At 44.2% G+C, this 15,982-nt stretch overlaps 1 protein-coding gene across 1 annotated transcript; it reads right to left on the reverse strand.

The window, feature by feature from the left end:
* Positions 1 to 256: 256 nt before the first annotated feature.
* On the reverse strand, positions 257 to 15,221 carry COQ4 (coenzyme Q4). The gene is made up of 7 exons (XM_063144585.1): positions 15,091 to 15,221; positions 12,515 to 12,685; positions 9,540 to 9,636; positions 8,533 to 8,635; positions 7,042 to 7,171; positions 2,092 to 2,185; positions 257 to 903 (listed from the first exon to the last, which is right to left on the reverse strand). Exons 1-7 carry the CDS (start codon positions 15,179 to 15,181, stop codon positions 741 to 743), a joined length of 849 nt encoding a protein of 282 aa, XP_063000655.1. The 5' UTR covers positions 15,182 to 15,221; the 3' UTR covers positions 257 to 740.
* Between the last annotated feature and the right edge of the window lie 761 nt (positions 15,222 to 15,982).

Raw genomic sequence — 15,982 nt, forward strand, 5'->3', positions numbered from 1 at the left:
AGTGACACAGAGCTGGAAACACAACGGAGTAAGCACCCAGACCCTGGTGCAGCCCGGGTTCAAATCTCAGATCTTCCAGGCCTCCCTGGGCAGCCCCGGCCTAGCTAGTTACACTCAGCTTCCGTTCCTGGCCTGTGAAGCCACAATGTCCGAAACCTACCTTGCAGGGTCATTGGAAGGGGAAATGAGCTAAGGACCACCAGGCAATTTACTGTATTTCTTCGATTCTAAGATGCACTTTTCCCCCCATATAAACATCTCTAAAAACGGGGTGCGTCTCAGAATTGCGGGTGCGATTATTATTCTTAGAATCAAAGCTTTTTTTTTCTGTTGGTGGTACTGAAATTAGTGTGCGTCTTACAATCGAAGAAATACGTTAGTTTACTCACGCCCATCAAGGCTAGCCTAAAGTAAAGCCAGGTACGACCAGCAATTTGTGGGAGTGCTTAGTTTTTGTATTTCTGCTGGGTTTTTCCCCAGTTTTCACGGCTGTCATTGGTACTGCCTTTATTGCTGAGCGGATTTTGTTTTTTAAATTACGCTCATCTTGCCTTGAGATTGTGTCTCTGATTTTGGGGAAGCAAAAACATCAGCCGTTGCTGACGGATTCATACATCTTTCAGTTGGCAGGACCAGGGATGCCCCCAGCTGATCCAGCATAAGTGGTGTTGGACTTCCAAGGGTTCCAGCGGCCGCTGGGCCGGCCTGGTGAGGCTGCCGTTCTTTTCCCTGGCACGGACTCAGACTTCAATCACTGGGGGCGGCAAAATGCCGATTTCGTTACGAAGGTTCTCCACCGTCTGATCCCAGCGCTCCTCGTAATAGATGTTCAAGATACAGTTGGCGCTGCTCCCGCTCCGAACGGCCCATGGAATGAGTTCCGTGGTCAGGATACGAAGATTCCTAGATGGAGGGGGAAGAAAGAGGGTCAGGGAAACGAACGTTTCAAAGCCCCCGTACCTCTTCTTTTTATTGATTTACTTTATTTATTGCATTTCAATCCTGCATTTTTTCCCCTCTTGCAAGGAACCCGCAGTGATTTACAGGGTCCTCCCTGCTCTCCATTTTATCGTCCCGACAAGGGTTCGAGTCTCCTCTCAGCCACGAAGCTCACTGGGTGACTGCAGGTCAGTTGTTAACGCTCAGCCTAACCTACCTCACAGGGTTGTTGTGAAGATAAAATGGAGAAGAGGAGGACCATGTAAGCAGCCTTGGGTTCCTTGCAAGATGAGAAAAGGCAGGATATCAATGTAATAATAATAATAATAATAATAATAATAATAATAATAATAATAATAATAATTGTAAGCCACCTCAAGTGCTATTTTCCTTTGTAGAAAGGCAGGGTTCAAATCAAGTCAATCAATATACCATCCTGTTCTGTTGTTTTGCATCAATTGGGCAACCCTGAGATGTAGTTGGATGAGAGAGGAACTCCCCGGGTCATTTTGCCGCCTGAGGAGAAGACAACATGGCATCTCCTCTCATTCCACGTCTAGAAGTTGACCAGAGTGGCAGCTGAATCTTACTCCAACACTGTTGAGCATCTTCCACTATTCCTGAGGGGCAGCAAGATGGCGGCAGGGCACACACAGCTCTATCCTCCAACAAGGGCTCAACATGGCTCCCTGCCTCACCCCCAGCATCTGCTGCCTGAGACAGCCGCCTCATTCTGCCTCACGATAGGGCCGGCCCTGCTCTCTCCCTATCAATTGTTTCCACACTGCACATGGTTTTCTAAGCTTCTTTTCTAAGCACCTCCTTAACTGTCTTTTTTCCTGTGCTCCAAAGGTTTTCAGCTTCTCCTCACAGGAAAGGTGCCCCAACCCCTTGATAATTTCCGTCGCCCCTTTTCTGCATATCCAGATGTAAGAGTAAATTAATTTGAGGAAACTCTTTGAGGGAAACAGTCCAAATCTCTCAGTCTCAAGTGCCTTTTGCCCTGAAAGACGGCCTAGAAATATTTGAAATAAAATTTAAAAAATGATTAAAATATATACAAATAAAATTAAATATTTATCTATGCTGCCCTGGCTCTTTATTTTGAGACACGTTTACATGCAAATTACATTCATAGGCTTCTCAACATACCTGGCGTTCAGACGGATAGGGCCAAACACTGCTCCCAGAATGCACATGGGAAGACCGGTCTGGACCGCCTCAAACCATTTTACCACAACCTCCCCTGAGAAGAAGCAACAGGAGATGCAAGAAAATCAAATCTCTGTCTCTAATTAGAGGGAAATCCTGATTAACCATGTGGCTAGAGTTTGGGATGGCTGGCGCAACCAGAATTTCATGATGGAGGTGGTGTTGATCCATTGGAAAATAAGCCCTCAACGTTGTAGAAACAGTTACCACATTTCTCCCAACCCATAAGGGCCAGGTGTTACACATAATTGCTTTCAGGGATGTTACGATACTGACCTTTATTGCACAAGTGAGGCCCTGCAAAAACATGTTGCAGTGTGAAGTGCTTTTGATTCTGATCACTCCATTCCTTTCTCCACCACCCCCATTCCCCCTCATTTTCTCAATATGAATGAAGAAATGACTTATCCAGACAATGAGATAGTTCTCTCTACCCTTTTTATATCTGTGTCTCTTCCATTGTCCTCCTTTTCCAGCCACTCCATTCCATTCCCCCTCCCACCTGGTTTCCATCCCCCACCCCAAAAGAATTCTTTGCGGACTGCACACACTCAGTCCCCACTGGGGGTTTTTTGGGGTCACCCTCCTAAGTTTTTTTTTAAAAAAGTTTGTTTACTTTTGCAAGCTTCAGGATTACCCTGAGACTGCTGATATCCCGTTTTGCATGGGGTGTGCCATTTCGACTACATTAAGCCTTAGCAAAGACTTGAATAGTAATTAGTACACAGACCTTGTAAGCAAGGGTGGGCAGAGGACAGATTCCCAGATGTTTTGGACTTCAACTGCCAGAGGACTCTGCCAGCATGACCAATGGTTAGAAATGCTGAGAGTCGAAAACATCTGGAGATCTACTTTCTTGTCACCTTGGCAAATAAGAAGAATAAAAAACTAAGGCTGCAACATTGAGTCACACAGAGGAGGGCCAGGATGCCTTCTCGATCATCCCAGAGTGCAGGACGTGGAATAATGGGCTCAAGTTACAGGAAGTCAGATTCCGGCTGGACATCAGGAAAAACTTCCTGACTGTTAGAGCAGTACGACAATGGAATCAGTTACCTAGGGAGGTTGTGGGCTCTCGCACACTTGAGGCGTTCAAGAGGCAGCTGGACAGCCATCTGTCAGGGATGCTTTAGGGTGGATTCCTGCATTAAGCGGGGGGTTGGACTAGATGGCCTTTTAGGCCCCTTCCAACTCTACTATTCTATGAGTCAATTAATTAGATTAACAGACTGAAAGTCTTTTGGCCAATCAAAAAAGCACCTGTAAATAATGAGGCAAAGGATGTTATATTTAAGGTAAGTACTGGCAAATCCACAGGTGTCAGGCAACCTCTGAGAAGAGGCATTCTCCTTTCTGTCTCATACATAGGAAGGGATGCCTCTTCTAAGACAGTGCCTGATATATCTCCCATGCAGCCGTCATCTAAAAACAAAGCAACCCTTCCCCAGCCCAGTGCCCTCCAAACATCCTCAACTACAGATCCCTTCATCTCCATATGTTCAGAGGAAGCCCTTCTGTCAGTCCTGCCATCTTTACAGGCACGCCTGGGAGAGGGCCTTCTCGGTGGCTGCTCCAAGGCTCTGGAACTCCCTTTCCGGGGAGGCTAGGCTGGCTCCCTCCTTGATGGGCTTTCGGAAGCAGGCAAAAACTTTGTTCCGGCAGGCCTTTGGGAATACTCTGGACCTCCGTTAATGCACTGGATTTTGTATTGTCATTTGCCTTTTATTTTTTTCACGATTTAAAAAATAAATAAATATATACATTTTTACATTTATATATATTATACATTAGATGTTTCATATGCAGAATCCAACCCCACCCCACCCCCACCAAGCCAAAACAGCTGGGAGACTAGAATATTACTAGAGTTTAACTGTAGGAGTTCTTGCAATCAAATCGGAGTCTTTACATCTTTCGTTCACATCCGATAGCAAATCTTTAAGTGAGAGTCCAAAGAAGCCAGGATGGGGGTTGATTATCTTTCAAAATTAATAATAACTTTTAAAAAACCAATAGCATTTAACATCAATAGATTTGGAAATTAACAAAGATATGAAGTGGTGCTGATTGCAGAGGTTATAGAGAGTACATTCGTAAACTTCGCCCTTTGGTCAGGCTATAACAGGGAGAAAGAGTTTTACGTATCGATGTCTAAATTATTTCTATCTCTCATAGAATGAAAGACTGCCAGGCATTGGGAAAATGAGCAGTTTTAGGGCTTCCATCTCTCAGAAGAGCCATATTCAGTTAACTTGGTCGTTTCTGCTACTTTCCAGACCTTTTTTAAAAAAATGTTTTAATATTACAGCTTAATTATATGTTTTATAACTTTTGTATATTTCCATTTATATGTTTAAACTCAATATGTTTCAATTTTATAAAGCCGCCTTGAGTCCCAGTATTGGGAAAAAGCAGGATACAAATAAATAATAAATAAATGATGATGATGGGACTTGTAATCCAAGATCCGCAGAGGGCACCGCGTGGAGAAATGGTGGATGAAAGTAAGAAGCAAGGAACCCAAGGGCTTCTGCTTCTCCACTTTGCACGGCTGAACTCCTCCGGAGCTGGCCAGGGGAAGCCAATTTGTGCAGAGGGTCAGGTGTCTCAGCCTCCAACCGACCTAAAAATAGCCACCAGAGCTCCAGCGCCTGGCAGGGCTTTGCAAAGCCCTTCTGTAACATGAGTCAGGCTTTTGCCGCTGCTGCGGAAGAACAGATAAAGAGCAAAGCCAAGAGTGATTCATTCTCTCCCTGGGGTGGACCTAGGACACGCTTGTTTCAGGGTCAGGGTGGATTGCACACAGGGTGGATTTGATTTAAATCAAGATTTAAATCAGTACTCAGAAAGACTTGATTTAATCATGTGACTGCCTCCCCACCCCCCAAAAGTGCACTCTATTCATTGATTTCAGATCACGTGAGGTCCTGGTTCCTCTCTATTCGGCCCTGGTTAGGCCTCCTCTAGAGTATTACGTCCAGTTCTGGGCTCCACAATCCAAGAAGGACGCAGACAAGCTGGAGCGTGTTCAGAGGAGGGAAACCAGGATGATCAGGGGTCTGGAAACAAAGCTCTATTATTTATTTATTTATTTATTTATTTATTTATTTATTTATTTATTTATATAGCACCATCAATGTACATGGTGCTGTACAGATAACACAGTAAATAGCAAGACCCTGCCGCATAGGCTTACAATCTAATAAGTTGTAGTAAACAATAAAGAGGGAAGGAGAATGCAAACATGAGGAGAGACTGAAAGAACTGGGCATGTTTAGCCTGGAGAAGAGAAGATTGAGGGGAGACATGAGAGCCCTCTTCAAATACTTCAAAGGTTGTCACACAGAGGAGGGCCAGGATCTCTTCTCGATCCTCCCAGAGTGCAGGACACAGAATAACGGGCTGAAGTTATAGGAAGCCAGATTCCAGCTGGACATCAGGAAAAACTTCCTGACTATTAGAGCAGTACGACAATGGAATCAGTTACCTAGGGAGGTTGTGGGCTCTCCCACACTAGAGGCCTTCAAGAGGCAGCTGGACAACCACCTGTCAGGGATGCTTTAGGGTGGATTCCTGCATTGAGCAGGGGGTTGGATTCGATGGCCTTGTAGGCCCCTTCCAACTCTGCTATTCTATGATTGTATGATTTTTTTGAAACTTAGCACTTAAGAGGTAAAGGGGTTGATTCTGTGTACATAGATTTGCAAAGGCACAATGGGACTGTGATCTCTGCAGACACAAATTTGCAGTTTTGAGAACTGTAAAACCAAGCATCTGTGATCATATCTTCTAGATAGGAAAAATTGCCCAATAATCCTACAGAAAACTCTGGAAGAGCATGACATGGTGAATGGATGAATGGAATTCATTTACCCCAAAAATGTAAACACTGCATGAATATACAGCCTCATGCTACATAATTAAAAACGAATCCTTATTTCATGATGAATAACCTTTGGACTATAATGAATCTTAAATAGAAAACTCTTTAGATAGATTTTTCTTCAAAAAGCATTTTATTTTTAAAAAAATCCGATTTAAAAAAAAAACCGATTTAAATAAAAAAAAAATCAGTTTTTTAATTTCTTTTAAAAAACCATTGATTTTTATCCACCCTTATTACATAGCAGGACTGCCACTCCCCCATTCCTCCACACCCTACGTTCCCCAGCGGTATTTTAAGAGTGACATGGGAACTTCATCTGCCTCCAGATCAATGGGGTGGCCGCGGTTTGGGTTGTGAAAGTAGGTGAAAAGGGAGCAGCCTTCCGGCCTTGATGCAACGATCACATCAGTACACGTTGCGCCTGTTGGGTGCCACAACCCGGCGCTTCCTAATCAGGCCAAAAAAGAAAAGCAAGGATCACACATCTGTGTCTCTCGAATTGTGTGTACGGGTTGCTTCCCGGGTATAGAATGTTATTAGATATTGTCAACTGAACTGTTGGAATATTTTATACTCCTTTAAACTTTTCATACACTTCCAACGAGCCACCAGTGTTACATTGTAGTAATAGCACAACTTTTAGAAATCGAGTAATGGATTTCAATAAAACAATAAACGTGAGCGTGGCTATACCGCACACAGCCTTTGGCCCCGCCCACTATTCGAACACGCCCCCCACCCCCCAAAAAGCTTCTCAGAAATCGAACTCGCTCCTTGGGCCAAAAGACGTCCACCACTCCTGCCTCTGAGGGTAATCCCAAATTTCTGAACTGGTTGAGAGGACAGATTACTTTTTAGGTTAACCTACGATTAGTTCTTAGGTTAACTGTGGTTTGCTTAACCCACGATCAACCCACGGTGTCCAGGTTTGCATGTCACAAAATAGCATGTTTAAAACGGTGGTGGCCCATGCTGGGCATGTGTTGTGGGTTAGGGAAACTCACCTAGCATGTTGGTGGGCATGCCAAGGAGGGTGTGCATCAAATCGTGGACTTCTCGGTACCGCTGGACCACGTAGGCCAGTTCTTCGTCATCTACAAACTTGGCAGGCATCCTCGTGTCTGGGGAAACCCTCTGCCAGTAGGAAAAGAAGGAAGGCTCATTGAGATCCCCGGGATCTCCGGTTAAACGACATAGGTTGGATGGACAAAGGACCCAACTGGGAAAGTGCTGGGAATGTTGGAACTTTGACTGCAAGTTGTTACAGGAAGGGGGCAGTGTTGCAGTTAGTTCATGGGAATTTGGGTATAGCTAGCCTTGGGAACTCTATAGCCAACAGTGTGGTTTCCTGTGATTTCCTCCTCCCCTTCCTCCCCCTTCCTACCAATGCTATAAAGCACAAAGAAATGAATAGAACAAACTCCTTTTGAAACGCTACACTGTACCTGCATCATAGATATTTACCTTTTCGTCACTAAAGAAGAGTGTGGTCCCCTTCTTATTCTAAGATAGCCCTTGCGTGAGTGTAGGGCTGGTAAATGCTCATTCTGTTCTGCCTTTTCATTTTCTCTGCTAATTGCCTTCCTAACAGGAGGCATCATCACTAAATCATTCCCATCAGCTTGCCGTTAAAAGGAACATAGGAAGAGCCATGCTGGATTAGTCCATTTAAGAAAGACTTCCCCAACCTGACGCCCTCCAGGTGTGTTGGGACTACAACTCCCAGAATTCCCGGCCAACATGGCTGAAGGCACCAAGTTGGGGAAGGCTGATTAAATCTAGCATCCTGTTTTTGCACAGTGGCCTTTTGCCACTTTGCAGAGGACACCAGTGGCTCACAAGCAACTCACGAAGGTAAGAACAGCCCCTCTCCCTCTCTTCCCCCAAGCAACTGGAGTTTGGAGATAGACTGCCCCTGAGCATGGAGGCTCTATTTCACTGTTAGTGTTTCAACGACTAGCACCTCCAATATGTTTGTGCCCATGGGATTGGATGCCATGGGAAAGGAAAGGAACACCCCACAATCCAACCGGGGTGCTTACATGAAACGAAGAAACCAAATGAAAACTGGTCCATAATCAAAGACTAGGTCGATAACAAATGGGACCAGCGAGAAAATGTTGCAGCGTGAAGTCCTTCCCGTTTACTGTTCCAGACAGACAAGCCGTCTGGATGGGACTTTATTACCAAGTAAGCAGGCAATTCTCTGCATGCTTACTCAGAAGTAAGTATGTGCAATAAGGTTTACTCACTAGTAAGCGCATTCACGATCGCAACCATAATTCCCTCTAGTGTAAACTGTTTGGATGCAAATGTTCTTCCCATAGGTTTTGTCTTTCTCTTACCCACTTTTTAGGCTTTTAGCATTTTCAGGATTTCCTCACCCCCATGAGGACTAGAAACATGCTGTTTTGTTTTGAAAATGAAAATGGAGATTCTCAAGGTCATGTGGGAGAAACCCTTCCAGGCGCCCTTGTCTTTTGTGCCGTACTCACATTATCATCCAAAAAACGAACATATTCCCGGCCAAAGGTTCCATCCGGAAGCGCCTGAAGTCCGGCGATGTCCAGAGTGGAGAGACGGATCCGAGGCCGCTCTCTGCAAGGGAAATTGATGGCGCATGGTTGGCTCAGCCCGTGATGAAGAACCCCCCACTGACGACACGCTAAGCCACGGTGGATATTTTGAGCTAAACATTAAGGCTTAGCATGTTGTGTGACCCATTCCTGACCATGGTGGCTATGTAACCATGGTTTAAACACGCTCACGAACCCTTTGCTGCAAAAGGGTTAGCGGACTAACCATGGCTTAGCGTATTGCCTGAACAGGCCCAGCAGCTTAGAAATACAGGCCACGATCCATCTGAGGAATCCCAACAGAATTGAATGCATTCTTCAGTCCCTACTGCTGCAATCCGCGGGACTGAAAAGGGGTCCTTCCTATTGCTTCTTTTAAAAAAATACGCCAGGCCTTAACTTAGCTTTACTTGCTCTTTTACTTTGCAAGCCTGCGTATGTCTACTCAGAAGTAAGCCCCACGCAGTCCAGTGGGATCCAGGCACAAATAAGAGCGCACAGGTGTTAAAGAGATATCATTCTCACCTAAGTAGTTTCCAATGTATGTTTAACAATCTTTTTCTGCTAATATATTTCCCTCCCACTGTCAAATTCTTACTCCGCTTCGATGGACTTTAGTCACAGGTAAAGTATTTCAATGGACTTTAGTCACACGTAAGTGAGCATGCAATTGCTGCCTTACAGTGCAATTCTATGCATGTTTGCTCAGAAGCAAGCCCCACTACACTGTACTCCCTAGTAAGTGTATTTTCAATTGCAACTTTAATATCCCTTAGAAGAAAGGGACAGTTCAAAAGCGTGTTAAGAGGTAACTTAATCTACAGAGGTGACCTTGATTATGAATAGATTTTTGACCCCAAAGAGTACCGATCCCTGTAACAAGATCTTCTGTTGGCTACAGGCTAAGAAAAAACACGTTCACACACTGTAGGATCCGATATCCCTCAGGGTCAGTTCTCATCTTCTCCCGGAGTTTCCGCAGAGCGAGGTATCCCGTCGTTTCCCCAAGGACAGCCACCATATCTGAAAAGATTATTATTATTATTATTATTATTATTATTATTATTATTATTATTATTTATTTATATAGCACCATCAATGTACATGGTGCTGTACAGAGTAAAACAGTAAATAGCAAGACCCTGCCGCATAGGCTTACAATCTAATAAAATCATAGTAAAACAATAAGGAGGGGAAGAGAATGCCAACAGGTACAGGGTAGGGTAAGCAGGCACAGGGTAGGGTAAAACTAACAGTAGAAAGTAACAGTAGAAGTCTGCACAACATCAAGTTTTAAAAGCTTTAGGAAAAAGAAAAGTTTTTAGTTGAGCTTTAAAAGCTGCGGTTGAACTTGTAGTTCTCAAATGTTCTGGAAGAGCGTTCCAGGCGTAAGGGGCAGCAGACGAAAATGGACGAAGCCGAGCAAGGGAAGTAGAGGCCCTTGGGCAGGCGAGAAGCATGGCATCAGAGGAGCGAAGAGCACGAGCGGGGCAATAGTGTGAGATGAGAGAGGAGAGATAGGAAGGAGCTAGACCGTGAAAAGCTTTGAAGGTCAACAGGAGAAGTTTATATTGGATTCTGAAGTGAATTGGAAGGCAGCCGAAGAGAGAATGGGCAATACTGAACAATACACATGCTGGTTTTATCTCGCTTTTATTTTGTGCTGCTTGACTTTTTGTTTTAATGTTTGAACTGTATGTTTTTAATGTAGTGTATACCACCCAGGGAGATTCATTCATTCATTCATTCATTCATTAAAACATTTGTATCCGCCCTATATCATTGGGATCTCAGGGCAGCATACAGATAAAATCAATTCAATAATGATAATAATAATAATAATAATAAATTTATTTCTTGCCCACCTCTCCATTTTGAACAACAATAAATGATAAAATACATAATACTCGATTAAAACATAATATACATTGTTAAAAACATCCTAAAAAGCATCCTAAAAACATTTTAAAAACATCTTAAAATTCCACTGGATAGGCCTGCCGGAAGAGATCAGTCTTTATAGCTTTCTTGAATGCTGAAAGACTGTCAAGGTGACGCGTCTCCTCCGGCAGTGGGCCCATTCAGAAGACACCTTAAACCATGGCTTTAACCACAGTGAATAAGGCTTTTTGCATTATTCGCTGTGGTTAAAGCCATGGTTTAAGGTGTCTTCTGAACACAGCCCAGCTTTCTGGCTTAATCATTGTGGTTAAAGCCATGGTTTAAGGTGTCTTCTGAACAGGTCCAGTATAAAACAATACAGAATGCACACAGCTAAAAACATATTACATTTTTAATGAGTTAAAACCAATAGAAAATTTAAAAGCAACAAAAACAATTGAAACTATGTGCAGTTTTGAGACAAATTTAGTCCTCAAAGGCTTTGATAAAAAGCCACATTTTAACTCGGTGCCGAAACAAAGCCAACATTGGTGCCAGTCAGGTCTCCAAGGGAAGGGCATTCCACAACCGGGTGCTACAACAGAGAAGGCCCTGTCCCACCATAATGTATGTCTTGTGTTGGTGGGACACAGAGGAGGGCTCCTCCAACAGTGCTCAAATCTCAAGCAGCTTCAGTTATTGGCCAGTTTTCAGACAACACATTTCTCATCGGTGTTTTTAGAACTCCACGGTGAAGTTTTTACCCCGTCTGGCAGGAAAACTCCACGCAACTGTGGAGACTTTGGGGGGAACACTCCATGCAAAATATCCACGCTGTGCAGAGGAGAGTTCCTGCACAACTGTTGTGTGGCGGGCTCCGTGGAGTTTTCCATAGTGTTGACTTTTCCCACTGGCTACAGAGTTCCCTGGCAAGAGCGGCGAAAGGAGTGAGTGCCACTCTAGGAGAGCTGCTGGAATTGTTTTTTTGTTTTTTTTGCAGCAATGGCTGATGGGATACCATTGGGAGGCCTGGGGGAGGAGAGAGGGTGGAGGAACTATCAATCAAACGTCACGATCGATTTTACTCAACTCCACGGTAGCCCACAGTCACACAACAGTGGAGTTAGAACATGTTGTGTGGGGAGGACCCCCTGCAAGCTCAGCCGTTGAGTGGCATTTTCACACTGCATTGACTAACGTGTTGTCTGAACCGAACCATTTACTGGGAAACCACATGATCAATAAGCTTCCATGAAGAGTCATAGCCAAAAGTTGGGGAATTGCACCACTTCTAACACTGAAATCGTGGTATATGGAATTATGGCAAATAGCCATAGCAGAAAAATCCACATGCCAGCTGAAACTAGCTAAAGGCAAAGCAGTATTTGTCAAAGACTTTCCTCACATTATAGAAAAGAGACTAAATATAAGCTTGACATAGAGAAGAGTTATGAATTATCGTTTCGGCAACAAGTAAAAATGTGGCTTTTAATCAAAGCCTTGGAGGGCTAAATTTGCCTAAAGCTGCCTATAGTTTTAATTGTTTTTACTGCTTTTACATTTTCTACTGGGTTTAGTAGCTTGTGAATGGTTTAATACGTTTTTAGCTGCGTACATTGTTTTCTGCGGTTTGATTTTATCTGTTCGCCGCCCTGAGACCCCAATGATATAAGGCGGGATACAAATGACTTATTAAATAAATAAATAATAATATCCCGCGTCACCTGAGGGAGACCCAGGTCCCAAAGGCGGCCTGACTTGGCCGCACCAGGCCCAATCGGTCTCTCATTCACCTCCACAGCTTTGGTCACATTCTCTGCACACACACATGGGAACTGAAATACCGAGATCTTGGTTATTTCATCTGTGTGTATGTTTTTTTAAAATTTATATTCTCCCACCCTTGAATTTGGTGCCTGAGACGACCGCCTAGTTCGCTCACACGGGCAGGCTGCCCCTGCAAGGAGCCAACCATGCAGCCAAGCTCACAGCTTCCACAAAATGGCGGCCCGCTGCTCACCGTGTCGGTAGGGGTTGTAGAGAGCCATGAACGCTGAGCCGGCTGCCAGCAGGCCTTTCTGCAGAGGGCTGGTAGGGATGTGTCCTGGATACAGGGGGTAATATTTCTCTTCTTCCGTGGGGCTCTCGGTGGCGGAGGGCTGGCCGGTATGGCAGAGTCGGCATCCTTGACCTGAGGAAACAACAGCCCCAATTAGAAGCATGACGTAGGAGAACTGAGTAAGACCAGGTTCGCACAACACGACAAGCTAAATCATGGGTTGAGTGTGGGTTGTCTGTCAACCGTGGGTTATTGTTGACTCATGTGGTGTGAACCCAGCCCTGTTAACAAACCATGGTTAAACACAAACAACCCACAGTATACAACTCAAAGCATGGGTTCTCTTCGTGGTTAAAGAATCATGGTTTGTTAGTGAAGCTGGGTTCATTGCCCCACGCTGGTTGGGGAATTCTGGGAGATGTAGGGCTTTTTCCTGTCAAAACATGCATAGGATTGCATCCTTCTTTATTCCAAACTGTTTTAAATAGACATTGATGTTTGGTGTTTATTTAAGTTCTGCTAGTTTTAGCTACTAATGAGAGGACTGTCTGTTTTTTCAATCGCTTTATTGTTTTGCTGTTTATTTATATATTTTTCTATTGCTTCTCTGCAGTTGCGACAATCTTTTTCCATGGGTTTGTGTAACCTTCCCCAATCCAGTGACTTCCCAATGCTTTAGACGAGAGTTCTCAACAGCTCCAGCATTGTGGTCAAGCGATGGGAGTCGTAGTCCAAAATATCTAGAGGTCACCAGGTTGGGGAAGGCTGTGTCAGTGTGTTTTGGATGGTGATGTTATGGTTTGCAGTATGTTATTGTGGAGTTGTTAGCTGCCTTGGGATGGGTTAACCCCGAAGAGTAGCCTATACAAAAATAAAATAAATACAAAAAGATATAAATTGATTATTCTGTCATTCCTTCAAAGACCTCAAGGTGTCCTCCCTTTTTATCCTCAAAACAACCCTGTGATGTAGTTTGGGATACACCTGGTCCAAGTTTACCAAAGAAGTTGTAACAATGAATGAGGATTTGAATCCAAAGCCTGTCCAACCATCTGGCCATTCTACCAGCCTTAGGCTCCAATCCTATACACAGTTACCTGCGAGCAAATCTTATTGAAGTCAGCAGGGCTTTACTTCTGCGCAGACATGGACAAGGATTACTGTAATGCTAAACAAAAATGGGCAAGCTTTTAAGTTCTCCAGAACGCTTTGTCAGGCTTGGTGCATTTTCCACCCTCTCACCTGACGAACAGTTCTGCAGAACTCCAAAGCTTGCACAGTTTGGTGGAATTCGGTTTGGTTCTAATAAAGATGTGCAGATTCTGGCAGACATGTAGATTCTTGCTGTCTTTCTCATGGACTAGCATAACTAACTTTGCTTTTGTTTAAAATGTTTATTATTATTATATTTATTTGTATCCCACCTTTTGCCCAATACTGGGCCTCAAGGCAGCCTTACAAAATTTAAAACATATACATTTTAAAACCTATGAAAAGAAACGTACAAAAGCAGCCTCAAAACACTGCCAGAAAGGAAACAATAATAATAATCTATGTCACCTAATGCCTGGTTTAGAAACGAGCCAAGTAAACCATGGCTCAGAGCCTCATATTATGACAGGCCTCTAAATATGTTGGAGATAAGTAAGTTGTGGACTAATTGAAATAGTTTTGGCTTAAAGGTATTGGAAGGACTGGTGTGATTTACAGCAGAGTTGCCTTATATAAAGAAAGCGCAACAACACAGCTTTTAGTATTGGAGGCCACAAGCGCAAACTAAAGCCAGTTTAAAAGAAGTCCAACTTATTTTATTAGTGCTTTTGCACCCATCTTCAGAGGAAGCTATCTAACACTTTTGCAAGCACCCCCTAACGCTGGGTGGTACCCTTCCTATTATAATGCAATACTTTTTTTCTCTTTATATTTTTATGTCATGGGGCCTCTGAATCTTGACGTGGTTTAGGGACTCAGCACATCTTAATCCAGGCCTGGTGGTACCTTACGAAGTGGGTTTAGCCGACGGAAGCTCATGCCTTAATAATAAAACACTGTTAGTCTTTAAGGGGCTTTAAGACTTTTTAAATGGTTTTCATACTACAGACGAGGCTGCTCCTATGAAAAGGAGGACAGGGCTCCTGTATCTTTAACAGTTGTATTGATAAGGGAATTTCTGCAGGTGTCATTTGTATATATGGGGAACCTGGTGAAATTCCCTCTTCATCACCACAGTTAAAGCTGCAGGAGCCCTGCCCTCTTTTAAATCTGCTCACTCTAGTATAGCTCCTGCAGCTTTAACTGTGGTGATGAAGGAATTTCACCAGGTTCTCCATATATACAAATAACACCTGCTGAAATTCCCTTTTCTATGCAACTGTTAAAGATACAGGAGCCCTGTCCTCCTTTTCATTTTAAATCTAATAACAACATCATCATCAGGGGCATTGTTTTAACAGGGGTCCGAAAACAGGAAGGGGATATAAAATGGGTGTTGGTGGTGTTGGACGGGGGGGATAGAGGCAAAACACAGAGCCACTTGCCCACGATCCTGCGGGGATCAAGAGGTCTTCTCCGAGGCAGAAGAGGCAAGCCGCGTTGCGCCCTCTTCAGCAGCAGCAAGGGCCACGGCATGGCGCAGGGAGGTGCTTTCCAAATCCAGAGGCGAAATTAGGATGCCTGTTTTTTTGCTTTTAAAAATGCCTTTCCGAAGCTGCAAGGGCATTGCAGTTCCTGCTCTCATTTGCTCCTCCTCCTCCTCTTCCTCCTCCTCCTCCAACTCCTGCCGCGCTGCAAACCTCTTCGCCTCCGGAGCTCCCGGGAGCAAGAGCCGCGCTTGGAAAGGGCGCCATCTGCTGGCAGAGCAAGAGCGGCGAGGAGAGGCTGGGTGATTTGTTACAGCACATTTGTTACAGCACTAAAAGTCCTACAACTCCCAGCATGCCCCAGCCAGCAAAACTGGCTGGGTCATGCTGGGAATTGTAGGACTTCCCCCCCACACACCTTGTCTAAGCGTGCATAAAGATTGCGCCTTTCAAGGCTACATTTAAAGCAGGATGGGCAATTTCCAACCCTCCAGATTTGGGGGGCTAACAACTCCCATCGTCCTTCATCCTTGGCAATGCTGGCTGGGGATGATGGGCTTTGTAGGACTTTTTTTTTTTTTTTGGTCTAAGCAGGCGTAGGATTGTGCCTTTAAAGGCTACATTTAAATCAGAGTGAGCAAAAGGAGGGCTTTCTCCGCTGTGGCACCCCGGTTGTGGAATGAGCTCCCCAGAGATGTCCGCCTGGCGCCTACACTGTATTCCTTTCGTCGCCAGCTGAAGACCTTTTTATTCACTCAGTATTTTAACACTTAATGTTTAACTTAAATTATACTGTTTTAACTCTGTATTTTAACCTTATATCAATTTTGCTGCGTGGTTTTATCCTGGT

Source organism: Elgaria multicarinata, chromosome 19 (genome assembly GCF_023053635.1).
Source record: "Elgaria multicarinata webbii isolate HBS135686 ecotype San Diego chromosome 19, rElgMul1.1.pri, whole genome shotgun sequence".
NCBI classification, from domain to species: domain Eukaryota; kingdom Metazoa; phylum Chordata; class Lepidosauria; order Squamata; family Anguidae; genus Elgaria; species Elgaria multicarinata.

Coding starts and splice junctions, on each gene's coding strand:
- COQ4 (XM_063144585.1), bottom strand. CDS start 15,181: ATGCCGTGGCCCTTGCTGCTGCTGAAGAGGGCGCAACGCGGCTTGCCT. Junction 12,686..15,090: donor TGATCCCCGCAGGATCGTGG/GCAAGTGGCTCT, acceptor TTGTTTCCTCAG/GTCAAGGATGCCGACTCTGC. Junction 7,172..8,532: donor TTCGTTTTTTGGATGATAAT/GTGAGTACGGCA, acceptor TCCTACTGGCAG/AGGGTTTCCCCAGACACGAG.